We start from the raw sequence: 26294 nt of genomic DNA on the forward strand, positions 1-26294 counted from the left end.
TGGCATTAACAAAAGAAGCCCTCCTTCCAAACATCATCCTCAATATGTATACCCAGTTCAGTATACCCAGTTTAATGTCTTATGTAAAACACTTTGACTTTGACTTGGTATTACTTTCATCATTATTTCCAGTGATAGTATTATATGACATTTTAGCCACGGTATCCGCGTTTTCCTCATAAGGTAAAATGGGCGGAGCCGATGTGACGTTAGCAGGGTCAAAGGTAATTTTGTACGTCGGCGTGGTGGTTTGGCGCCAGCAGTTTCGCGGGGTAACAACGCAAGGGAAAGCGCAACAGGACAAGGTAGCTAAAATACTGCGCATAAACAGTGGGTACAGAGTTACGGACATCTCAGGGTGAAGTGCACGGATGGTGTGTTTGCTGACTTTGATGACTTTGATGGTGTGTCTGTGACATTACTGCTTCTTGCATTTTGTCCTGAACTCCGAGGTGAGCAGTTAGTGTGGCCAGCGTCGGATGCTGTGTGTTGGGTCAAACAAGCAAGTGTAAATATTTGTTCGCTAGCTTTGTTTCTTTGCTTGTTGTTGAGTCTCAATAAGCACCTAGTCGCGGACAGGTGAGCCGGGGGTTGAGGCCGTGTCACCGCGGTAGTAGCAGCCGTGGAATCCACCTTGTGGGCAGCAAACCTTCCTCACTCTGAATGCGTCCTGCTAGCGCTGCTAACTTGTGAAAGCTATGTAACGTTAGCAGGCTGCTTGCTGTGTCTCCGCACGAGGTTCAGTGCAGTCTAACAAGATGCTTTCAATGATTTGGTCCCGGACTGGTTACAGTTCTGAAACGATCATGGGTCGAGTGTTTTCTGTTAGTTCACTGGTCTTATTTACAAAGATTGACTTGTTTTGGTCCCTCTTGGTTGTCCGAGACGAAGCTGCTAACTGGGACTGCTGGCCTCTTAGCATTCAGCATACACAGTAATCACGTCATATCAGTCTCAGAGATGGTGTTTACATCGGCAGCTAATCTTACATGTTTCTACACATCTGTGCAGCCACAACCTTTGTACAATCTTTAGCTACCCTGTGTTTACAGCTGGGGGTCAACGCAGCCTTGCATGTTACTCCATACATCTGTTTACCTGCTTATTTCGAGTCATTATAAGATATTATTTCAATATGTGTAAGGTGCTGTGACTTTTCAACAGTAAGTGAACACAGTCATACACCAACATCTTTTTTTATGTTCGTGCAAGTTGCTAAATGTAGATGTAATGCAGCCCTCGCTCTCCTTTTTATGAGGTTTAGTCAAACATGTGAGGTGTCTGTGCCTTTTTCTGTCCATGCAGATCACAAGCTCAGAATCTGAGACTTGAGTGAATCTTTGGTAATGTTAGCAAACATCAGATGCCACTGTCAACACTTATGTACTAGTATCAGCAGTACCATACTGTATGTTAGGTCACCTCCTGAAAATATATGGAACAGCACAGGAAGCTTTTTTTTCATGTATACGGTGGATTCGATCCGAGACCATTAGTTGATTAGTCAGTTGACCGAAAAATCTGCAACTGTTTTAGCAACCAGTTAATCATTTGTCATGTTTCAAGCAATAAGGCCAGTCTGCCTGATCAGTTGACTAGTTAACATGCTGTTAAACTATGAAGCTGTCCATGACATGTCCTCCACACTTTGTGACCTGCAGCAGCTGCATAGATGTACTACTTTTTAAAGCACATTTCTCTGCCAGTTTATTGTTGTTTTCAGTTTTTATAAGCCTGCTGTTAAAGTAACACTCACCCTGCATCTTGAAAAAGGTATAGCTCTCTATAAGCATTGTTCCTCTCTATACGGGCTGTGACGACTTTCCCCTTAGCTTGATTCTACAGCAAGAAGCAGGACAGAGTGACCTGGTTCAGCCTCTTCCTCCTCTTTCCCCCTTTCTTCCATCATGACCTCTGTACTCCCTTTTCTTAACTCCCCCCTGCTTTGTCTCTTTTTTTGAAGGCCTTGAGGAGGTGAGTAATAATGATGGCGACGGCGGGGCCTCCAAGCAGCTCCAGCTTCCTCACCCTGCTGGAGTCACTGGAGGACAGCGCTGCTGGACAGTCTGAGCAGATAGATGCCTACCTCACCATTGCCAGGTACGTACTAGTGCTAGCCTTTGACCATCCTCTGGATATGTCAGAGCATGTGACAAAAGTTTTGCCTCAAGTAGAAGATGGGTAAGAAAATCATTTCTTTTTCCTTTCAAGTCGACTCAGTGGAGAGGAAGGCCGGCAGTTCCTCCCTGTAGTTGAAAAGCACTTTTCTCGTTTGGGTAAAGCCACCTTGGTGAGTCTTCTGCACATCATTAATGCATATAAGACTGGAGGAGCCTCTAAATCTCCCATATTTATATGAAAGCTCTTCATATCGATAATGCCTAATTCTGTTCTTGTCTCATGTTGTGTCCAGGCTCACATGAACAGTCCAAATGCGGAGCTGAGCCAAGCTGCCTTGCAAGCTTTAGGGTTTTGTGTGTACCATTCTCGCATTGTCTCTGGAGTGCCTGGTACATTGATTTACATGTTTTATGCATCACCATCATTTCACACTTGACCTGGTGGGATTCATTTCTGTGGGAATGTAATAGCTGCTGAGGGTGATTGTGTTTTGTTTGTTATCTAGAAACCTTTGCTGCGGAAATACTCTCAGCCCTCTGCTCTCTGGTGGTGAAGTCATCAGATAAGAACACATGCACCAGGGCATTGTGGGTCATCTCCAAACAGAGCTTTCCTCCAGATGTGGTTTCCAACAAAGTGAGCAAAAATGGGGCAGTGGTGGGGTTTTTTTTTCGGGTTGATGGGGGTCACGATGCTGGAGCACTGATCCTTGTTGCTTCACTCCCTCAGGTGTTGTCTATACTGGGCACGCTGGAGAGTGTGTGGAGCAGAGAGGACGTCCAGTCTGTGGTCATGGAGCATGAGGCCTTGAACGTTGTCATCAGGTAAAACAACAATAGTTCACGTTAATGCTTTATTAGATTGGAGAATTTAGATTTGCAAACAGGACATGAATCAGATCATCCTTGGATGATGATGTCAAGTTTCTTATTTGTGGTTGACAAATAAACATGCAAAATAGTACACATCCGACATACTGCACCAATTTTCCATTGAGGTATATATGTTTTTGGCAGGAATTGTGTTTCTGCAGTATATAAGACGGTATTAAAGGCTCATTCTGCCTCTTCTGGACTGTTCACGTGTCAGATGTAATAGTAGAAAATATGTGTTTTGTTTAAAAAAAAAAATAAGGCATTTTTACTCTCACTGAGTTTGGTAGCGATGGCAGGAGTCAGTCCTGAGGTTTTAATGTGGGACTGAGAAATATTTAGTCAACCTGTCACGTAGGTGTGTCATGGTATTGAATGTCTCCTTTTAAAGGCTCAAGTCTGAAGCAGTGTAGTGTCTTTAACAAGCTGGAATGTTTAGTCTGTTTCTGCATGATAGTCTGGTTGGATAGCACTGTTGGATAATTTTCTGTTTCATAGAAGTATACTTAATAAACTTGAGTGGTGTTATTTCCACAGAGGCCCACTTCTGCTTTGAAACGCTGCAGGTGACGCCGTGTTGGAACAATTTCTGCTCTCCATGATATTTATTTTGGAACCCAAATGGTCCCAAATCACAGATCTCAGTGTTTTCTCTCAGCCAGATTCACTTTTTGATACTTTCTGTTGTCTTCATTCTTCCGTCTTCATTGTATCATCATACCTAAAAATCACTGTCCCCTATGACTTGATTTAGTACGTCCGTGTCTTTATAACTACTGTATATGTGTACATTGTGATGTCCATGCTGAAAAAAAAGATGTAATTTTCAAGTATATTGATTGTGATTAGAAGAGTTAGTTGTACTTTTTCCCGGTATGCATAGGCTGCTGGAGCAAGTGCCAGCCCAGATGGGTGATAGAGCGGTACGGTGGGCGAAGCTAGTCATCCCACTGGTGGTGCACTCTGCCTCCAAGGTGCGTCTACGGGCCGCAGCAGCCATGGAGATGGGCATGCCTCTTCTCCTGGAAAAACAGATGGAGGTAGCTGCCATCATCGAACCCATGATGTCCTCAGTGAGTATCTCTGTGTGTCAAAGCGCATGCGGTGCTTTACAATGCTCAAAGGAATGGAAACATTCAGCCCTTGTATTTACGCAAGATCAGGTCTTACAGTTACATATTTGAAGATTACATATTTGATTCTCTAATAATTGATATTCATAATTATGTATTGATAATGATATACAGAAAAAGACAAGACAAAAGGAACTGAGCAATGTAAGCAGCTCTACTGACATACCTCTGCTTGTCCTCGTAGAAACTGATCCCAGAGCTCCAGAAACTTTTCATGTCCAAGAATGAAACCAATGTTCTGAAGCTTTGGCCCTTATTTGTGAAACTGCTCGGGAAGGTAAAGTGTGTGTGTGCGCTTGTTCTGTCTTTGAAATATTTGTGGATGAATGTATGACTGAACATGTACCATATAGAAACCAGGCCTTTTCCTCTAGAAATCAATAACATCAGTAAAGAATTGCAATGTGCAGTGAGGCACATTAACGTCACTACAAAGTCACTGTGTTTGTAGTGATGCAGAGGAAACATTTTCTCTTATATTTAGTTGCCTGTATTTGAATGACAGACTGAGCTTTTAAGATGGAGCTATGTAGCTGTCTAACATAAATGTGTATGTATGTCTAAATACTAAGTGTGCACCCAAAGAGGAACTTCAGTCCAGACTACAGTGTGCTCTTCAAAATATTTGGAGATTAATTTTCTGTCAATCCACTAATCGATTAATTGTTTCAGTGCTAGTAGAGAGCACATTCATATGAGCAGTTTGCTTAAGAGAACCAAGACCTTCGTTTTGGATGGATGTAAAATTCTGTATTTGCATATTTCCGACACAGTTGCTGCACAGAGGAGGTCCTTTCATCAACTCTCTGCTGCATCTGGAGGAACTTGGTTTCCGCAGCTCCTCTCCTACCATCAAGAAGATTGCTTTCATTGCCTGGAAGAGCCTCATAGATAACTTTGCCCTCAATCCAGGTGAGCCACTGCTCCCAGTTTTTTTTCTCTCAGACTAATCCTGTTTTTCAGCATAGATTTAGCTACACACAGTGACTGCCTTTTAATTTCTTATGTCTCTTTTGAAGACATACTGTGCAGTGGCAAACGTATGAAGCTCCTGATGCAGCCCCTCACATCAATCCATGTCAGGACAGAGGCCCTGCTGCTCACCAAGGTGGAGGTCTGGTGGTACCTCGTGGTTCAACTTGGGCCCAACCTGTCACCCAACTTTGATCAGGTGAGACATGCACCTCTTGTTCTCTCTGCTAATGTCTCATTCACCTGTCCCAGCCAGTCTGCACCAGCAAAACAACACACAGGTCCCACATCATGTGCAGTATCTTTAGGACTAAACATATATGATAAATATATATATGATAAATATATGATAAATTGGTCCTCAATTCAAAAGGCCTTAAAAGGGCTCACATTTGACCTCGATGAAACCCTCAGATAGCCAGTTTATGCTAGCATGTGGGTCAAATAAGTACTCAACATGCTGATGTATTTTTAATTGAAATGATTTCCAGTGCAGCTGTTCACATGAAATTGACCAGACATTGGTATTAATTCAATAAAGCTACAAAGACAAAGAAATTGTAACATTCCAATTCATAAAACATGTTACGTACAATAAAGTGGAATGACCACTCGTCACGCAAGAAATATCTCATGATGCATAGATGCAAAGAGCTTTCCCATGACCTTCGCAATGGCGTTGCTGTGCAGCATAGCGGTGGCACTAGTTACTGATGAATTACTTAACTCCTAAATGTTCCTATCAGCACCATTGGGACTATTTCTATAAGTGAAAGGAACATCTCTGAATCATCAAGTGAACACACACAGGGACTCCACGCAGGATTTCAAACCAGGCAGTGAGGAAGTTGGTCAGAAGAGTAGTGCAAGAGCAAGATTCAAGATTGATAGACTGTGTGTGGGGACAAATGGGCCTAAATCCCACCTGAACACTGAGAGAGATTAGTTTCTTCATACAGAAAGGATCTTGAATAAATAGTTTCCATTTGCTGTCTTCAGTATTTGCTTCCTGTGTCACTGACTTTATTACATGCACATACACAGATAGATATGATGTACTGCCAGTTTTTCTGACGTGTTCTGCAGGATGAAACATTGTGGGCTGAGTTAACAGTATTTGTTTCTCTCCAGGTGTCTGTTCCTCTGCTCCAGTGTACCAGTCAAAGTGGTGCTGTTACACCAGCCACATCCAAGACTGGTATGTTTGTACACCCGCCTCCCTCCTCCCAGAGCTGTCAGTCTCCTACCATAAATGATGCATTAGACCACCTAACACACAGACTGAAGTTGCAACAGAGCAAAGACATTTACGGAGCCTTTAATTCTTAGTTTTTTCTTTTGTTTAGTTTTTCTTCCCTTCCTGTTTCAGGCACTCCAGGCTTCAACAGCCCAGCTAATACGTCTCGGATGAGCCTGAACTCCAGCATCCATGTCCCCTCCACCTTTGCCTCCATCCAGCTGCTTGGCCTGGAGATGTTGCTTCACTATTTTATGGGACCAGAGGTTGTTGCCACAGCAACAAAGAACAAACTCATCCTGAGTCTTGGTGAGAGTCAGAGCCACACATTACATACCTGTGCACCACAAGTCTAAAGTTTGGACAAACATTCTCTCTCATCCAGTGGTTCTTCTTTATATTTATTGTTTTCAACATTGTAGATCAATACTGAAGACATCAAAACTATGAATGTGGGAGGGAGGAACATGTTGCTTTTAATGGACTGGGCAAAATTTGAAGCCTGAACGCAATGTCCTACTGAGTAATGAAGTGAAAAGAAATGGAAATTCTGTCCCACCGTGCAATGGTTGTGATTGGTCAGGTGTTCAGTTTTTGCAAAACGTTCATGTTGGGTAGATGAATAGGAAAACTTTACTTTATTTCCAACGTGTTTCTCATATGAGCAAAATTCTCTTTTCTTTGCAGAGCCTTTGAACCACCCACTCCTCTCCGGTGCTTCCTCTTTCACTAAACATGCAGCTGTGCTCATCTCCAGCATCAAGGATGGATTCACCAACATCGGCAAAGATGCTCCAGGTAAATGTCAGCTTTATAAAACTGAATTGATTGAAGTTCACCACTGACTCCTCTCTGTTGTGTACATGAGATTTTGGCATAATGTCAGTCATTGTTACCAGAGTTGAATCAGATCGTTTTTATTGATAAGACCTCCAGATAAACTGTAGGAGGCCAAGCTTGCAGAATTACTCAGAGTTCACAAGAGCTCTTCTTGACTGTATATTTATTGACTGAAAATTGTCCTCGAGTTACTTCACAACACTAAAGAAGTAGTGGAAAAAAAGTGATTGATAAGCAGAATGGTGTCGGAAGCAAGTGGGTTGATTTTAAGTGAACGAAACTGCTTTTAACATACACTAAAATAACCTTGTTGTGGGCTTTCTGGAGTTATTTATTTATTTATTATTTAGCAGACATGCAGAACTAAAACATCCCTGCGTTTAAACAGTTTTTGTTGTTGTTGATGTTGTTTTTTAAGATACCTGTGAGACAGTGAAATTAGATCCAGGAAGTCCAGTTAGAGTAACACATGAATGCGTTCAAAGCCTCAGATGCCAAAACATTGCACAGCGGCTTGCAATCCTCATACAGGCTTTTACAAATGTGGTTATCATGGCAGCAATTGTTTTATGTGTTGTCACAATTATGGTGTGGTCTATGGTGGAAACACAGCGTTCATGTTGCATGCAGTCGACTGGACAATGCAGCACCGTGCCGGGTGCTTTTTTTGGTTACTGTTTTCTTCCCCCTTTTATTTCATTTGCATTTTTTCACACTGGGATCAGGTTGGTCTCAATGGGACCGTACGCCTAAAGTATGTGAGGAACTTTTGTTTTTTTATTTTAGGGATAAAGGTTTAAGGCAAACTAAGTGGTTTTTACTTGAGTATATGTACACGACAAAGACATCAGAGCGTCTTTGTGACGAGGCTGCGGAGGGCTGACAGGAAAGATAATGACTCATAGCTACTTGTTTTTACATCCAAACCAACTGTGTTCAAAGTCTGACAGCAGCTGAAATGTTTAGGTACAAGTGTGTTAATTTCCATTAAAGACCTTCTCATGTCACTGATGATATGCATGCCTGGGTTAAAAAATGAGATTACTGATTGCTGCTCAGCTGCATGTAAAAAGTGTTTTGCAGTGTGTCTGTAGGGCACGTTCGCTCATTTCCTGCCTTAAACAGCTTTATCCCAAAACATGCTGGTTTGAGTGCATGTAGTTACTGTTCCACTTGTTCGACTCCTCCTGCAGATTCTCTTTTGGCTGTCATATGGACGAGTCTTGTCCGCTTCGTCAACTTAACTATGGAGTCTGGTAAGTACTTGGATGTTAGGTCATCTTTAGTAATCGGCAAAAGTCTGAGCACTCCCAAAGAAATGCACATTAACATTATGCTCTTCCATCTTTTATCAAATGCAAACAGTCTTATTTATTCTGCCAGTCCAGTCATTAAACACACAATTATACTATGTTACATCTTTATAAATGGCTTATTAGAACTCCGAAGGTAGTTGTAGAGTCAGACTCCTCATTAAAGTTTGCAATACGTTTTTGAAAATGTTTGTCATTAGCAGATGCTCCTATTTACCAATTTTCAGCTATGAAATGAAGGGACAAATAAAACTGGTCCTAATGAATGGTATTCCCACTGCTTTATGTTACCTTCTTAATAGATAACATGTCACCTGTCATTGTGGCTGCTGCTCAGCAGGGTGGGATTTTAAAGTTGTACTTCCCACCTCGTAGCTCCACATAGAGCACTGTGAATGGGTCTGGGTTCTGTCATTTGGGCGAGGGACTGTGAAACCCCATCCTTGCCTCCCGCCCGACTCACTCTCACTGTCATCAGTTTAAGTCTGAGTGTTCAGAGCCTCATGGTCTGGACTGCTGTGAAGAGAAAAAAAGCACTGAGGGGTCTGTCCCCAATGATGACGCTTCTATTGAGTTTGACACATTTCCTACTCTAAAGCAAACCTACAAAGATTTTTTTTTTTAAAAGTTCCTTTTTTTTTGTTCTTTAAGAATTTGTTTCCAATGTTGGCATTGTGTTTTTGAGATGACTCTCGCCCCTGACTGTCAGTAGGCAGTAAGAAGGATCGTCAGGGCTGTGAAGTTCTGACACTGATGCTTCAGGCTCTGCAGAGCATCGTCACCTCAGAGGCTGTGCCTGCAGACAAAGTCCTGGTAAGACCCATCAAAAACCCTCAAGTGTCGTGTGCTTTGCCTCATCGTTCATGTACTTTACTCACTGTAGATACACACAGAATAAATCTATTTATTCATTTTTATATCTCACCTTATTTAAGTTTCATATTTTGTCGTGTTTCATTTTGCCTTTGGAAAACTCGAAGTAGAAAAAGTAAAAGTCAGCAAAAACAGGAAAACTCATATACACTCAACATATCAGCCATTTTAAACACAAAATCAAATATCTTATTGTCTTCATTAAAGTTACAGCTTTTGCAAAACTTGCATCTCAAAAGTTATTTTGTTTGTCCCCTAAAGACCAGGGGCCTCATTTATAAAACATTGCGTAGAATCCATACTAAAAGTGTGCGTACGCCCAAAAGCTGAAAATGGCGTACGCCAAAAAATATTCGGATTTATAAAACCGTGCGTACTCACACCTGCACGCAATTTTCCCTTTATAAATCACACTCCACCTGGAAGATTGCGCAGGTGGATTCACCTCACATCCCGCCCCCGACACACCCACATTTTACCATGAATGGTCAATGCAAAGTACCTCATGAGTGGCTTTGCATATAAATATGCCTGCTGATCAATGGCATTTTACGTTCGATCATGGCAGAGAAAAGAAAAAGAAATTTTACGGAGACTGAAATCGAGGTGCTTGTGGGTGAGGTGGAGGCCAGAAAGGATATTTTGTTTGGTGGTCACAGTAGTGGCGTCACGAATACAATAAAAAAAAAAATATAAAAAAAATAAAATAATGAGTGGCGGCACGTCGTCACCGCAGTGAATAGTTCCAGTGCCACAGAGCGATCTGTGGCAGAAATTACAGATCCCTACACTACTGTGCGTCAGGATGAATGAGTCATGTGTTGACCCAGGCCACCGTGCCACTACATTCATCAAGATCATGTCCGAGGTACAAATAATTTGTACATTGAGTGAATGCACATTTTTTCGATTCATATAAGCAAATTCATTTTCACTCTGAGCCCTTATAGCAATGTGAGTGCAGTCAATTGCGTCGATTATATTTGGGAAACCGGACATTGCTGCAAATTGCCTTTTAATGTTGGCCTGTTCACCCACAGTGTAAGGAAACCTGATTTATCGACTGGTCATTTTTATAATGCCATCCAAAACGGCTGGCATTATGGCGCTGAGGGATGGCTGCGATATCCCAGACCTAAGGACATAATTTAACCGAATTATATCATACCCAAAAGGGGCTTTAGACAGACAATGTAACATTATATAATATTAATCATATCAAACACTTACCTGTCGGCTAATTCCCACTGAAAGGAGCCAGTCGCCAGAAACCCCCGAGTGGTCAGCACCTGGATATGCACCGGGATGGCGGGGTTCCGGCGGGTGGGTCTATCTAACACTGGGCCCAGTTCAGCACATAGATCCAAGAGCACCGCTCTAGGGAATCTAAATCGGCTTATTAGCCAGTCATCATCATGGGCCAGGAAATCTCCGTGGTCCCTAAAACTTCTCTCCATCCTGATCCTACCATTTGCGTGATCTTCCAGCAGTGCCAGCGCATCCATTGTGCAGCATTACGCACGAGTGTCACCGCACTATTTATATGCTTACTCAGCAAATTGAATGATTGTTACACACCTTGTCAGAATTACTACTAATTCATCAGTGCCATCCACCGCTCTGTATCATTTGAAGATGGAAGTATGATATATGAACATTGTGCATACAGTAGTAGGCCTAACGGCTCATTAAAGGAACACATCTATAACACTGCAGACTTGGGTGTTTATGATTACGCTGGTCTATAAGTCTGATATGTGATGACATTAAATGTATGAGATCAATCTGGCTTCAATTCACCACCTCACCATCTGCACCGCCAGTTTCCCCGTCTCCAAAATGTTCGTACGCAAGCATCAAAGTTGGCGTACCGGTGCGCACATTCTCACGCTAAGTTTATTTTTATAAATCACAACCTTTGCGTAGAAAGTTGCGTACGCAACTTTCAAGCCCCGTTTTGTGCGTAAGCAAGTTTTATAAATGAGGCCCCAGAACATTCCCAGAACAAAATGTATGTTATGTTCCTGTTTCAGTGACTCTTGGTCTCCTTCACTGGCTACTTTAAATTGACTGTGATTTGAATATCTTTGAATCTTGATGTTCTGTTTCAGTTTTTAGAGGTTTGGGGTAAAATGGCTAAAATCCAAATTTCTTGATTCGACTGTAAAATCTTTTCCCTCAGATTCTGTTTGAGGCCACAGTCAAAGGTCTCCCCCAGAGGGTTCTTGGCTCTGCCTCCTATCAAGTGGGCAAGATGGATGTGCTAAATGTGAGTGCTTCTTGGTCCACTGTTTTGCACATACTCACATTCAGTATTACATATAACAGGGTTGGTTAAACTTTGTGTTTCATTCCTCAGGGAACACCGGCTCTGTTCCTCATTCTTCTCCTCTACAACAGCAGCATGCTCTCAGCCTACATAGAGGATGAGAGGTTGGTCTAATGTTTGTTACCTCTGCCAAGGACCTTATCTTTTCTGTCACGTTTGTTTGTTTCTTTTTCTTTTTGTCTGTCAGCAAGATTATTGAAAAACTACCAGCCTGATTTCCATGAAACTTGTAGGAAGGGTGTAGCATTTTTCCCTTTCATTAACATTGTGTGATAGGGCATTTGGTCTTGGCTGAATAAATGCCATACATCTAAAAATCCAGTTGATGATAATACATTTCAATGGTGACAAAATAAAGCCAATTGTAGAAATATGATGACCCCATATCACAGTCCACATTCATGGGTACCAGTAATCGTCTGGGACAGCGGACACACAGTTTCTCAAACTTCATAGAGAAAGTCTTTATGGAGCACTCAGGGACAGTGGTTTGATGGGAGAACTGGTACTTCTGTAACAACACTTTCTCCTCAAACTGAGGTGTGGCTATGGAAACCTACATACAGACATAATTTAAAAAATAGTTTAGATAATAGTTTAAAATGTCAGTTTAATCTGTGCTAACATCTGTAGTTTGGTTTGATCCTAGTCTTTACCAAAGTAAAAAAGATTCATGGTTACCTTTTAGTTTAGGTCTGATGAGTGAACACACAGAGGAGGAAACATGAAGCCCCATGGACTGACAGCGTTCATGATGCAGTTGTGCTTAATGATTGACCTGCAGGATCACTGCTATGGACCTGCAGGAGAAAAGCACAAACTTTGGTCGAGTGACTGGCAGCGAGTCCTATAACAGAACTGATTTTAGATATGCAAGTTTAAATATCTTAGTTTCAAGTTTACCATGGATACAAGAAAAGTCCTTTTGAAAGGGCCGCTAATTTTTTTTTTTTTTTTTTTAATATTTACAATTTCCTAATTAAGTAATCAGTTTTTCGCTTATGACTAAGACTGAAGCCTGGTTGCCTCTTAATCTAGTGTAGTTATCATAGCTTCCATTGCTTAAGTGATCAAGCACTTTTACAATGTGGAGTACTAGAACATTTAACCACCAATACATGTATTTTTTTTCTGATTTTAAAAGAAAAAGATTTTATTCAGTTAAGACTAATTTATTAAATACTGCCCCATCCCAAAAATAACAAACTTCTTACACCTTTAAATTATATGAAATATTTCCCATAGTTTTTGTTCGTTGGAGCTATTTGGATTTATGAATGTGGTTCATACTTTGTGTATTACTTATTATGTACAATGTTGTTTGTTGCCTTTCATCTGCAGGTTTTTTCAGTGCCTTCAAACGCTGGTGGAGTGCGGTTTGTCGGGCCCCACTTCCCCTCTGGCATTTGGGGAGGCAGTGCTGGGGGCCATCGGACGCAGTGCTGGATCTCTGGAGAGCAAAGAGCAGCTGTGGAGGATGTGGAGTGTGATGGTCAGCCCACTCACTGACACCATCATACAGGTAGGCACAGAGGCAGTGACAGTGATCACCACTGTTGTCATTTAGAGAAAAAAAATCTGTCAGCAGAGGAGGACAGTGGGGTCAGGGTAATTGCTGAATATCTTTAGTTAATTTTGGATTTTAGGCTTACAAATGCTGACCATCAAGTTTGGTTTCCCGGCTAAGTCATTTTGTAGCTGTAGCACAACTGATAACTGAATTCTGAAGAGAAGTTGGTGGTGACAAGGGCTGCCTTGCATAAGGAATGTGGAATTCCAGTTTGGAAGAAATACAGGGAAATACTCTTAAGTCACTGAAGTATTTTTCCAGCACAAACATTTACTCAACATATAAATTAATCTGTAACTAGATGATATTACTGACATGATGGAAAGGAGAAATAACATTACACTCAGAATAAAATTCTGATCACAGAGCATGAGGCTGTGATCACAGAAGTGATCACAGGTACTTACCTTAGAGGAATGTTGTTAGTGAGCACTAAATAAATCTAATCTCACATGAGTAACATTTTCTATTACTCCTTTTACAGTCTAATGAAGTCAACCAAGGCGACGCTCTGGAGCACAACTTTAATGCCATGCACTCTGCCTTGATGTTCCCCATAACACACCTGCTTCATGGCACACCACTACAGCAGGTCTGTTTATCTTAAGATTTTATTTTACCTCTATGACCATCATGTTTTGAATCACTGTTTGCCCTTAAAGACAATGAAGCAGCCCCACTGGACCAAAATCCTGGCTTCCCTTTGACGAAAGGGAATGGCCTAATTGTGTTTGTTTTATTTTGTTCAGGCGGCCCAGAAGTCGATGCTGTCCACATGGTCCAAGCTGTACAGAGTGTTTGCCCGCTGCTCTGCGCTGGTGGTCACAGCCGAGGAGAACGTCTGCTGCGAGGAGCTCTGTGCCAAGATGACAGCTACAATAGACAAAGATGCCCTAATGGTGAGTTGAGTAGAACAAAACTGCCTTCAAAGTGAAGCAGTAACCACAATGATATTTAAACATCTGATCATAATAATAATAATACTAATAATAATACAAACAAAGATTTATTTTCCTGTACTGGTAAAATATAAAGTATTCAAGTCAGCAGTTGTTTGGAAAAGATATTGAAGGAAATAGAATTATTTTTTATTCTGTGGTTTGTAATTTTTTTTGTATTTTATCAGAACTTGCTTTTTAAGTTGAAGAAATTTATCCTCATTGAGGAGTTTTCGAAATGATAATGTTTGAAAATTATGATGGTTGCTACTGTGCCATCATTAGAAAAAATGTTCCAACGATTAAATCTACATTTTCGGGCCCTTAAGTGTTTAACATGCACAAAAAAACAAATGAAAAAACCTTGTTTTCAAAACAACCCTGGCTTGACATGTCACTGCCTTCTGAACTTCCAGGTTCCGTCAACATTGAATGCCTTTGCCAGTATCCTCCAAGTCATGGTGGAGTGTGTGGACTTCTCGCCTTACACTCCTCAGTTTCAGCAAAAGCTGAAGTGTAAGAGATCTTCATTTCACCTTATTTCAGTCTTCATACTAAGATTAAATGGAGAATTCATTTTTTCTGCTCTCATTTCTTCCAGCTCCTCACACTCCAGTAAACTGGATGAGAAAGAGAAATAAGGTGCTGGGGAATCTATCCACCTTCCAATCCCTGCTGGTACAATGTCTAGAGATCTATCTTGAGGGCCCTGAGGCTTCCGCTGAAGCCACAGGATTGGCCCTGATCTCCATCCTGTCTGCTCTCTTCAGCAACCTTGCTCTCGCTGACACTGTCAAGGAATCCTTGACTTCTCTGATTCAACCTCTCACCCTCTTCTACAAACAAGCAGCCAGTGAGCCTCCCAAATTCACCTCGCAGCTTCTGGGGAAGGTGGGTCAAATGTGTAAATGGTTTTGAAGTATTTTACATTTTTTGTAGCATTTTAAAGCAATAACTGTCTGCTTTTTTTTCCCGCCTTCTGCCGCCTGTAGTTGGAGAAGCTTCTCAGTGACATTCTCAGCTGCCTGCAGACCCGCTCGGCTTTGGCTTACAATGCAGAACTCCTGGCTCTGCTTTGTCCTCTGCTTTGTGTGTTGTTTCCTCACAAGAACAAGCAGCTCCGTATGTCAGTCACCCAGTTCTGGAACTCCACCTTTGCCAACTCAGTCAGCCTCACTTACCCTGATGAGATCAGGTGAGAATCTTCAGGTCATATTTAATGCTATGTTCACATTTTGGGCCAGAGGAAAAGGCCAAATGTGTATTCATTTTGATGAGATGATGCACATGGTACATGGAATCAAAGAATTTCAGTCAGATGTCATGTTGTCTGCGTGTAGGGCTTTATGGCTATCTATAAATTCATAATTATAACATACCACTACAATGGGAATACAACACTATAAAAGTTTTTGTTTTATGACAGACCAAACAATACAGGGAATTAGATCCGTTTAGGTGGCCTTAAAATGATTTTATCAATCTTGCCATTTTCTTTGCGCAGACCAATTCTGAGCCAAGTGAAGCAGAAGACCCCAGTCATTCTTCCTGGTTTTGAGGCTGTCAGTGTTCCTGATGAGCTTAGTGGGCAGTATTCAGTGAGTTGTATTAAACACTCCAGTGTTCAGCTATATTCACCGTTCTCTCTGTCATTGATGTTATTAGTGGCTGATCTTGTTTGTGTGTTCAGAGTGAAAGTTCCCAGTTGGAGACCAAGCTCAGTGGGATGCCGGTTTCATCTGTGGGGAAGAGAGACTCACTGCTGGGAAAGACTGCTGAGCTGAAGGACAAGAGCTCCACAAAGACCTCTAAGCCAGTTTCTGTAAGCTTAGGATGCTACCAGAGCCTGTTTCACGAGCGACGTGCCACCCGTACCTCATGTCTCTCTGTCTGATTGATAACGACTCTCTCTCTCCCTCTCTCTCTCTCTCTTTCTCTCCCTCTCTCTCTCTCTCTCGATATATAGATATATCTATAGATATATATATAGAGAGAGATATAAATGTTTTCTAAGTAGAATGGCAAATCTCACATTGTGTAATAAGAGAAAGCATTTTCGACCATTCCAGGACAGCTACTATATTATATATTTCTCCTCAGACTTGGTTGGGTTTTCCTTTGTTTTTTATTGCTCACCATCCCACCATGGCACATCTGGTTTCCATTGTTGTCCCTTCATCAGACAAAACTGGACTTTGGCTCTCCAAAGCCTCCTCAGAGAGGAGTTTTGGAGGAAGAGGCCTCCATCGGCTTTGTCTTCATTCCTCCTGAGACGAAGGAGCGAGTTCTGACAGAGCACCAGAAGGAGGTGAAAAGGACTAAAAGGTCAGATTTCTCCTTGTCCGTTTGCAGAATGCATTATGTATACATCCATGTTGTCAGTCTTATGTAAAGCTATTGTTTTCTTTGGCACAGGGTTGACATCCCTGCTATGTACAACAATCTCGACGCTTCTCTTGATACAACGATTTTCTCCCAGTACACACAGAGCCAAGAAGATTCTTTGTAAGTTCTGATTGTCTGCTACCAGAATCTGTCTTTCTCTCTCAAAAAAACAAAAAACGGCATTCATATAATAAATCTCTTTTTTTTTCTACAGGGACAAACTGACAACCGAACGAGCTGACCATGATATCAAAGAGGCTTCTGACAAGGTAATGAAATGCACATCTCCATCACGGGCATAAAAAGTAGGGAATAATTAATCTTGCCCAAAAAGACTCTGCTGGGAGCTTGTTTTGTCCTGTTTTCATTCTGCCAAAGTGAGCATGAATAAAAGAAAAACTCCTTGTGTGTTGTTACTAGCAACACTATATAGCCACTGCAAAAAGAGTTTCAGTGCTAAATTAACAGTAAGATTTCCGAGTCAAAAAGTTTTACTACAGAAATAATTAGGAGCACTAATTCAAGCAGAGGCAGGATTGTGCTGTCTCTTCAGAATCAGACGTTTTTAGACCTTAGCAGAGGTCTGTACACTCAGACGGACAGACTTTTTCAGGACATGGTGAGAAAATTAGTGTCAACATCCAGAAAAGTTACCCATGAAGTGGCGAAATACTTCACTTGTTTAGGAGCTGACAGAGTCTTGACCTTTGGGACTTAAATGTGAGCTACTGCTGTGACTCTAAACTGCCACGAAGTGAAACCAGACTGCAGGTGGTTAAAGTAAAAGAAGAAAACACATCTGCTTCATTATAAGAAGACAACAGACTGCAGTAGTGGCACTAGTGTATTTATGTCTCATAAGACCATATCATAGTATATTGCCTTATTATTTCTCACCCTATAAGGCTTCATTCTTTCATACCAGTTTCCATTCATGAGAATATTCTCATGAATATTCTCTATATTTCCAATGATTTTGGAAGCACTGAAACATTTTCATCCATGCATGCCTGTGTGGATTTGAAAAAATGTAAGTCATTTGAGACTAGTTCTTGTTTTAAAACGAAAATAGAAATCATCTCTTTGTCACTATAACTGAAAATGTATAGAGAAGCATTCACAAATGCTTTGCAATGAGATTTCTCCATTTACTTGTAGAGTGTAATTTGACAGGGCACTGAACTTGCTTTTTCTAGATATTCACCCTTGGACAGCATCTTTTGTTTGCCTTGATCGAACGTCTTTCTATTTATCTTTGCAGACAGATTAGTTACTTGCATTTGGTTTCCTCCAGGTTCCTGAGGAAGTTGTGGAAAAAGAGGAAGAGACTGAAGTTCTAACAAAAGAGACTCAAGACTATGCCAGCCCACAAGCACTAGAGAACATGACAGGAAACCACAAGGAGGAAGAGATGATCCCTGAATCAGCAGATGTTTCTATGGAGGATGATGCCAAGAGTGATGATGGGGCAGAAGACTTGGACATGCAGTCTAAAGGCACAAGTCCTAACACATCTTGCACTTCAGATTTGGTCTCAGGGACTCCCCAGAAACCTAACAGTCGGCGTCAGTCCTTTATCACTCTGGAGAAGTATGGTGAGGGAAAGCCTGCCAGCCCCAGCAGTGTGTCTACATTCACAGGTCCCCTCATAAAGACCTCCAACAGCCAAGACCAGTCTATCACACCTTCCCAGGCATCCATTTGTCCAAACTATCAGGATTCCCAGTCCTCTCAGGCAGGAAAACTTAACTTGCAGTGTCCTCTGAACAGTGCCCCTGAGTCCCCTTTGAGACCAAAAGACTCAGGGACAAAATGCAGGCCAGTAAGGCTGACTAAAAGAATGCCAAGTGACACAACAGAGGATGAAGATGTTATCCCTGACTCCCAGTCTGAAGTGGAGGAAAAGCAGAGTAAACAAATGGCTTCCACATTAGAGGAACTGAAACCATCATACCAAGAAGGTGAATCTGAACAGAGTCTGGATGATTCTCAGTCCTCTCAGACCTCTCCAGGTGAACCCAGGCGTTCTGGACGCAGCAGAGTCAGACCTCTGCGTCCTGGAGAAGACCCTGAGCCACGGGAAGAAAAATACATGATGCACAAAAGGAGACGTTCTCAAGAGGAACCTAAAAGAGATTCTCCGAAATCAGACTCAATGCAAAGCAGACCTACTAGGAGAAGTAAGCTGGCTGCTGAGGAGGACAGTGGTAGCGACAGATTGCGAACGAGGGCTCAGAGGGACAAGAGTGAGTCAAGCCAAACCAACACTAAGGGTAGACCTCACAAGAAGATCAGACAAACAGGCAGCATTTCAGAGGAGTCCCTTGATAAACCTGAACACAGAAGGAGAAGCACCAGAGAGCTTGAGTCCAGCCAAACTGACCTGCTGTCAGACACACAATCTGATTCTGAAAGCCAGCCACTGGGAAGGCACAGTCGACGGAGCAGATCTTCACTGGAGACCAAGGAGGAAAGTAGAATGAAGAAAAGGGTTTTGCTTGACAAAGAAGAGTCCAGCCAAACTCCCAAACATGAGCTTAAGCTTGTAGAACAGGCAGAAAAGGCTGATGATAAGCCAGAGAACGGTTCTCAAATGATCACTCCTTCCTCTCAAATTGATGGCACATCCCAAGAGTTTGAGCTTGCAGAACATATTGAAAAGAATAATGATGAGCCAAAGAACGATTCTCAAATGGTCACTTGTTCCCCTCAAACTGGTGGACAGTCCCAAGAGTTTGAGCATATAGAAAATACCAAAAAAGAAAAAGATTCTCTGATTGTTGCTTCTTTAACTAATGAAGAGTCCCAAGATAGAACAACCATGAGAAACAAGTTGGTGAATGACTCAGAGGTCAAAGATAAACACAAGACAGGAGAAAGTACAGATGACAACCTTATGCAAGAGGACTCTCAATTTATTACACCCTCGTCTTCTGATAGTCAGTCTCTTCGTAGATCCAGAAGAAGCAAGGCATCTTCTGAGGCAGCAGAGTCTGAAAATAAAGGTGAAAATAAGGGTTCATTACAAAGGCAGAGTAGGTCCAATGCCCAGGCAGCTGTCAGTCATGGAGAGGCTACAATTGGAGGTAGGAAAAGGAGGAGCAAGGTGCAAGAGGAGCAGTTGAAGTCAAGTCCTTGCTCAACCCCAGAGAGTTCTCAGTCACTAAATATTGCAGGATCAACAGAGTCCTCCCAAGGCAGGGGCAGGTACTCAAGACGAAGAGCTTCTCAAGCATTAGTAGCCAATATAGAGTCTTCAGAGTCTGAATCCTCGGAGGTCAAAGAAATTTCTCCAATGCCCAAAAAGAGAGGGAGGAAACCTCGGGCATCTCTTCAAAGTCCTCTCACCCTCGAATCTAAAGAAAACAAAATGACTAATGATGTGGTGAAGAGTGATTGTGATTCTTCTCAAAAGGTACACACACAAAGCATAGAAGATGAAAATGCAACAGATTTAGAGGACTCTCAGAAAACCCAAGATTTGCAGGGTTCTGAATCACTCCAGGTGACGCCTAACATTGAGGAGCAAAGTAACAAAGAATCACCAATGGAAGTAGAGGCTGATGTTGTTGTAGAGAAAACTGACACAGAGAACACAAAGAAGGGTGAACTGCTCAGGATGTCACCCTGCAAGGAGGAGCCAACACAAGAGGACTCTAAAACAAATGCTGGTAATACATCTTTACATAGAAGTGACACTGGGGAGTTGGAATCTGCTGAAATGCTTGAAACCGTGGAGATCAGTACTGAACAGACTCAGGAGAAGTTGCCTCATGACTCGTCTGTGTTACCTGCTGTGGACGCGCCTGCATCTCCTGATGAGACAACGGAGAAACTGCAGGTCTCAGAGTCTTCAGAGGAGAAGGCTGAAGAAGTGTCTGAGCCTGGTGAAACTGTTATGGAAAAACAAAGCAGTGATTCAGATTCAAACCACGAAGAGCATCCAGTTATTCCAGTGGAGGACCTGGCTGAACACAGTCACAGTATCTCTTTTGAACAAAACCAGATGGAGTGTCCAAATGTCATAAATGATTTTTCAAAGGAGGAGGAAAACTCTGCCTCCATTGAAGAAGACACATCACCAAACCAGCACACAGAGACCAGCGCCGGAGATGACATCACACCTCTACAAGAGAACAATAAAGAAGACAAAACCCAGATCATGGAGTGCCAGGATGAAAAGGAAACTCAGACCACCAATTCTGAGAAAAATTTCGAAGCTGCTCTGCCTGATGCTGGCCATGCTTCAGTGTTATCAGAATCGACAAGCAAAGATGTTGTGTTCCAAGGTTCTCCAGCAAAGCAGAAGGACCTGGAGCCTGTAATGGGGCCAGATGTTGGCCAAAGCCCCAGCAGTGGCAGGACCAGAGGAAACTGGTCTCCTTCAGCCTCCCCATCAACCAGTATTCTTAAGAAGGGCCAGAAGAGGCCACCAGAGGATGACACTCCATCACCTCTTGTCAAAGTAAGTGACCAAGCACTTGTAAGATGTACTTGGCCAAAATGCACAAACAAACAGGGTCCACTCTAAAAACTGGAACTTATATTTATTTGTAATGCAGGTGAAAGTAACTTAATTTTCTCCTTTAACTTTGCAGTCCAGGCGTGTATCTTTTGCTGATCCAATCCAGCAGCAGGAAACAGCAGACGACATCGATCGTCGCAGCCCTGCTATCAGAACCAGCTCCCCCAGAAGATCCAAAATTAGCAGCATCTCACAGCCAAAGGTATCAGTGAGGCCAGCATTGTTCCTAATTGCCATATTTCTGATCAGCATAAACCAAAGTACTTATTCAAGTGGTCTCCTTTGATCTAACATGGCACCCTTCTGCCATTTATTCTAGTACGTCACCACTCCTACAAAGGGCTTGCTGATCCTGAGTCCCAGAAATCTGCACAGTCCAGGTTACAAGAGCTCCAAGAAATGCCTGGTATGCACACAAATGAGAAGTGGGCATTCATTATCACTGTTTTCTTTGGCATGGTGCAAGAAGAATCAAACAAGCTGACAGGCACAGTCCTGGCTAACATGTTAGCAAGGAACACACAAAGAATGATGGACCGAAATGGTTACAGTTACTCGAAGAGTAACTGAATCAGCATTTCACTCCTATAACATTGTCAGACTCACAATGTAAAGTTAAAAAAAATCATAATCAAATTCAGCACAACCAGACTCCCTATTGCTTAGACTCTGGACCCATGAAAGGCTTCCACAGCCTTGCACATTTATACAAGAACCCCCCAAGACTGACTTTGATGCGTAAAATTGCAGCACTTCCCTGTTGAATGTGCTGTAAACTCATAATTGTAAGTGGGTGTCTAAAATCCTTCAGAGCTACAGAGTTGGATGCTAGTTTTCTGTAGGTACATCATTGTTAGAAACACTGTTCACTATACACGTTGTCATTTGATTCCATTTTAATGTAAACATGTTGATTAATTGTAGCCAAACTAAAATCATTAAAAGCTGCACTAAAGGCTATTAGACCTAATTGTAGAGGCAACACTTTTTTTTCCCTAGATTTCTGAAATGAACCAGGAGCCGCGGCCTGTCTCCAGAGACTGTATCTACCCTGCCCTGGTTGGCTGCTCCACACCTGTAGAAGCTGTGCTGCCTCAGATATCATCCAACATGTGGTGAGTACAGCGCAGTGTTCATGAAAAAACAAATGTCATGTATTTGGTCATTTTAGTCTGTAAATGAAAACATTTTGGATTGTCTAACCAGCTGCTTCTAGTTTTTACTGCTGCTAATTCTCCTCATAGGTCTCGTGGTTTCGGGCAGCTTGTTCGAGCAAGAAACATCAAAACAGTCGGTGACCTCAGTGCTCTTACTCCCAGTGAAATCAAGACTCTGCCAATTCGCTCCCCAAAAATCTCCAATGTCAAAAAGGCACTTAAAATCTATGAACAACAGGTATGCAAGACAAAGAGCATGGAATAAATAACATCAGTTTCACAAAAATATAGAAGACGAATGTCTTCATGTGACATCTGAACAATTCTCTTCCAGCGTAAAGGACGAGGTGGCGATGAGTTGAAGAGTTTTGATGAAACGGAGATGATGACCTCTGAACTGGAGGAGACCAGTGCTCCTCAAAACCAGGATGAGGAGGATAAAACCTCAGGCGAGACACTCGGTGTGTAAAATCTCAGCGTAATTAAGCCAGGTTTTTTTTGTTGTTTTTTTTTTCTCTGCTTTGCTTGCAAAAGTGATAAATTCCACCATATTCAGTGAGCTGGGTTTACATTCTGTGACTCAAATTGGAAATCAATATAAAGTTATATGAGAAGTACCATACCATGCAAATATCTGTGCAACAAATATGAAACTCTAAGAGAGAAGTGCCTGTTGAATTGCTAGAAAGGCTAATCAGATTCAGTTTGAATGCAAAAGACCTTTATGAAGATTACACAGACTCTGGAGGAGTAATGCACTGTTGTACTGTGCAGTGATGTCTGCACAAATATGACCTTCATGGAAGAGTTGTCAGGAGAAAATGTTTCCTGTGTCCTCACCGCAACATTCAGCTTCAGGCATTTGCAAAGGAACCTCCAAAGATGCCTGCTGCATTTTAAAAAGTGCTGTGGATTGAAGAAGTTAAAGTAGAACTTTTTTGGCCAGAATGGACAAAGATACGTTTGGAGAAAAAGAGAGTGCAGAATTCTATGAGAAGAACACCTGTCCAACTGTACAGCATAAGGGTATCACTGTATCTTCCACCAGTAACTTCCTGGAATCTTAGCTGGTTGCTTTTTCCACTTGCATTTCTGGAAACACCAAACAAATTATAATGTGCTGATTAGTGAGTTTGAGGTGCTTGTAGGTAGATTTTGTCATCTTTGAACAGAAACAAGTGAGCTGTTTGCCCTCGTTTCAGTTTTATTTATATAGTGCCAACTCACAACAGAAGTAGTCTCAGGACTTTTCCATATAGAGCAGGTCAGAACCAGACTCTTAATCTACGGAGATCCAACAATTTCCCCATGAGGAAGCAGTTGGCAACTTGGTTTCCAGTCACTGTCTCCTTGCTCTGTATTTTCTGCGTAGATACAAAAGTGGTATTGATGCTGTTATCCAACTCCATGAATAAATGTGTTTCTCAAAATAACTTTTCAAACTTTTCCCTTTAAATATGTAAACAATGTCATCTTTCTGTCTGCAGCAACAGAGCTGGTGGACGAGTCTGTTCCTGCAGATGGGAAGCTGGAGCAAAACGACTCTGGGAGTCAGCCTGCTGATACGCTGGCTGTAGAGCAGAAACCTGAAGGACAGCTGCAGCCTGGAAGGCTGCTGTCACAGGTGGAGGCCCTGACCTGCAGGATGACGCCATTAGAACTCAGTTACTCCTCACCACAGCAGCTCATTCAGATGCACGATCAGTTAGGAGGCATGATGAGATGTGTGGTAGTAGAGCTGCAGACACGCCTCTGCCAGACAGATGGCAAACCCTGAGGAGACTTCTGCCTGTCCTGGATCAACGCAGAGGTGTTAGGAGGCACATAAAAAGACAGATCCATTTGAGAGAAAGAATACTTCAGTTTTCTTTTACCCACCCAGGCTTTGTATAGATAGAAGTATTAAATGAACAGATTTTACCAGGAGGATTTTATGGTTGTAATGCCTTGGCCTTGACTCACAATTGATTTGTCTTTGCAAAAAGTTTTTTTTTTTGTTTTGTTTTGTTTTTTTTTTCATGATTGCTAGCAGCACTTTTTTCCATTTCTAGCTTGAGCTGTTGCTTAGTTTATACAGTTTTAAGAAACACTCAAAGGGAAACACAGTCACATTAAACTGTGGTATGGAACAATTTTTAATAGTTGTAGTGTTGACATGGATGGTTTCCTCCATCCTCTGTAGGCTTTTTAATAAAGGACTGATAAAAGACCACAAATGTATGTGGAAGAAAAATGACATTTTTCTCAACATGCTGTTGACGCCTTTCATTTTTGTACATATGCTTTCTTTCACATCACTTCTTTCCTACATGTGTCTGTTTTTAGACTGTTTACAATGAGCTCATCAGTCCTTTTGTATATTTTGTCAGATTCCCTGGTTTGTAAACTTTTTGTTCTTTCATTTTAAAATCTTATCAGATTTCAAGTCAAGTCATGAAGCATATTCTAGATGATAGTCTGAACTTCAGTCTTTATTTGTGGTTTTAAATATTTCAATAAAAGACGGAATTGACCACGTGCAATGACATTTTCTAGCTTTTTGCCTGCTCCTAAGTATGCCGAAGATATTTGCATTTTAACATGCAATAATATACTGATATACAGTATAATATATGAATTTTGTATTTGTAAAGAGAACAGTCCATTTTCTTTTTGTATGGTACAGAATCAGGCAAGGAGCTCAACAAATTGCGTGTTTTAACCTGATTTCTAAATAAATGATGCTTTGTCATCAGATCAAGTGGTTGTCTTCCAAAGTTAGAGTCTCATAAGTCTAAAATTCCCTCTGGTTTTATGGAAATTGTTTCCATGTTGATCTGCACTGGAATGATGGTAACAAAATAAGGAAAATTCACACCATGAAAGTCTGATTTTGGAGAATATCCACTTGATTTGCCTAGCACAAGAAATCTGGGTAGGATATTATAGAAAGCTGATCCCCCCCCCCCCTTGAGAATCTAATAACTGTCCTGAACTATGCAACCTGTATCACAAATATGTGATCAGATTTCCCATTCTGGGTTGACTATGCTTTAGGAAAACACTGAAATATCTACCTGAGCTCATTGTTTTGTTCACTCATACCGGGGGAAGCTACAGTGTACTGAAATATTGAAATTGCACAGAAGTGACAAAGCTGAGAACTGTCTGAAATATTTGCACTTACTTGATAGATTAAGATGTTTATCTAGGAAACCTTTATTTTCATGTTTTCACAGTTTTTAATTGTTGGCACAAACGCTACAGTGTATTTTCAATATGGATTCAGCACTATAAGCCATGTAAAATGTGTGTATTAGCTGTGAATTGTGTGCTAAATTCAGTTGGAAATGTCAAATGGTTCAAGGAGACAACATGTCGGTAGGGTTTGAGATTACAGCCTGTTGACCTCAGACCCCACCTGATGTCACAATGTATGGACACAACATGAAGTAACTACATCACTGCAGCAAGGTGAGAGGTTAAACTGCTGAAGGTCAGCAAAAAAAGGGTTGTCTGCTGGTTTATCTTCTATTTGTATAAGAAATGTGGAGTGAGTTGGCTGTATTTTACTGCTTTTATCAGCTGGTCTGTATTACAGTTATCTTCATTTAATCATAAGCACCAGAAAAGTATGATCAACTGCCTCTACAACCTTGAGTCCCAAAAAGTTAGGAAGCTGTGTTAAACATGAATAAAAGACAAGGTGTTAACTTGCTAATTAGACAGTATAATGGTTTGACCTCATCAACTTCATTGATTTTTGTAAATATATCTTTCTTTTGAATTTGATGCAGCAATGCATTTCAAGCAAGTTGGGACAGGACCATGATTGGGTGTGAAAGTAGCATCCTCAAAAGGCTCAGTCATTCACAAGCAAGGATAGAGCGAGGTTCCCCACTTTGTGAATACATGATTGTATGAAGGAGATTACTTCATGAGCTCAGGAACACGTGAAACCATTGTCTGTAAGCACAGGTTGTTTGCAAATGTTTGAATTCTGTTTGTATTTACGTTTTAAACAGTGTACCAACTTTTGACAGACATCTG

General features: G+C 41.6%; 1 protein-coding gene across 3 annotated transcripts; it reads left to right on the plus strand.

Moving 5' to 3' along the window:
• Window positions 1-220: 220 nt before the first annotated feature.
• Window positions 221-24787, plus strand: rif1 (replication timing regulatory factor 1). 3 transcript variants are annotated; one of them, XM_076746848.1, is made up of 35 exons: window positions 221-305; window positions 1964-2100; window positions 2212-2290; window positions 2414-2510; window positions 2627-2757; window positions 2851-2945; window positions 3877-4066; window positions 4311-4403; window positions 4900-5038; window positions 5146-5297; window positions 6230-6296; window positions 6468-6644; window positions 7023-7133; window positions 8369-8431; window positions 9198-9301; window positions 11544-11630; window positions 11721-11794; window positions 13032-13212; window positions 13745-13852; window positions 14010-14159; window positions 14615-14714; window positions 14800-15089; window positions 15191-15393; window positions 15703-15796; window positions 15889-16020; window positions 16381-16523; window positions 16614-16703; window positions 16798-16852; window positions 17878-21048; window positions 21182-21310; window positions 21428-21514; window positions 22108-22223; window positions 22353-22503; window positions 22600-22726; window positions 23753-24787. In XM_076746848.1, the coding sequence occupies exons 2-35, from the start codon at window positions 1985-1987 to the stop codon at window positions 24040-24042; spliced, it is 7392 nt and encodes a 2463-aa protein (XP_076602963.1). In that variant the 5' UTR covers window positions 221-305; window positions 1964-1984; the 3' UTR covers window positions 24043-24787. The 3 variants fall into 3 exon arrangements, with proteins under 3 accessions (XP_076602963.1, XP_076602965.1, XP_076602964.1); XM_076746850.1 differs by having other exon boundaries at window positions 9201-9301; XM_076746849.1 differs by lacking the exon at window positions 221-305 and adding an exon at window positions 408-452.
• Window positions 24788-26294: the final 1507 nt, after the last annotated feature.

This window comes from Chaetodon auriga, chromosome 13 (assembly GCF_051107435.1).
Source record: "Chaetodon auriga isolate fChaAug3 chromosome 13, fChaAug3.hap1, whole genome shotgun sequence".
NCBI lineage: Eukaryota > Metazoa > Chordata > Actinopteri > Chaetodontiformes > Chaetodontidae > Chaetodon > Chaetodon auriga.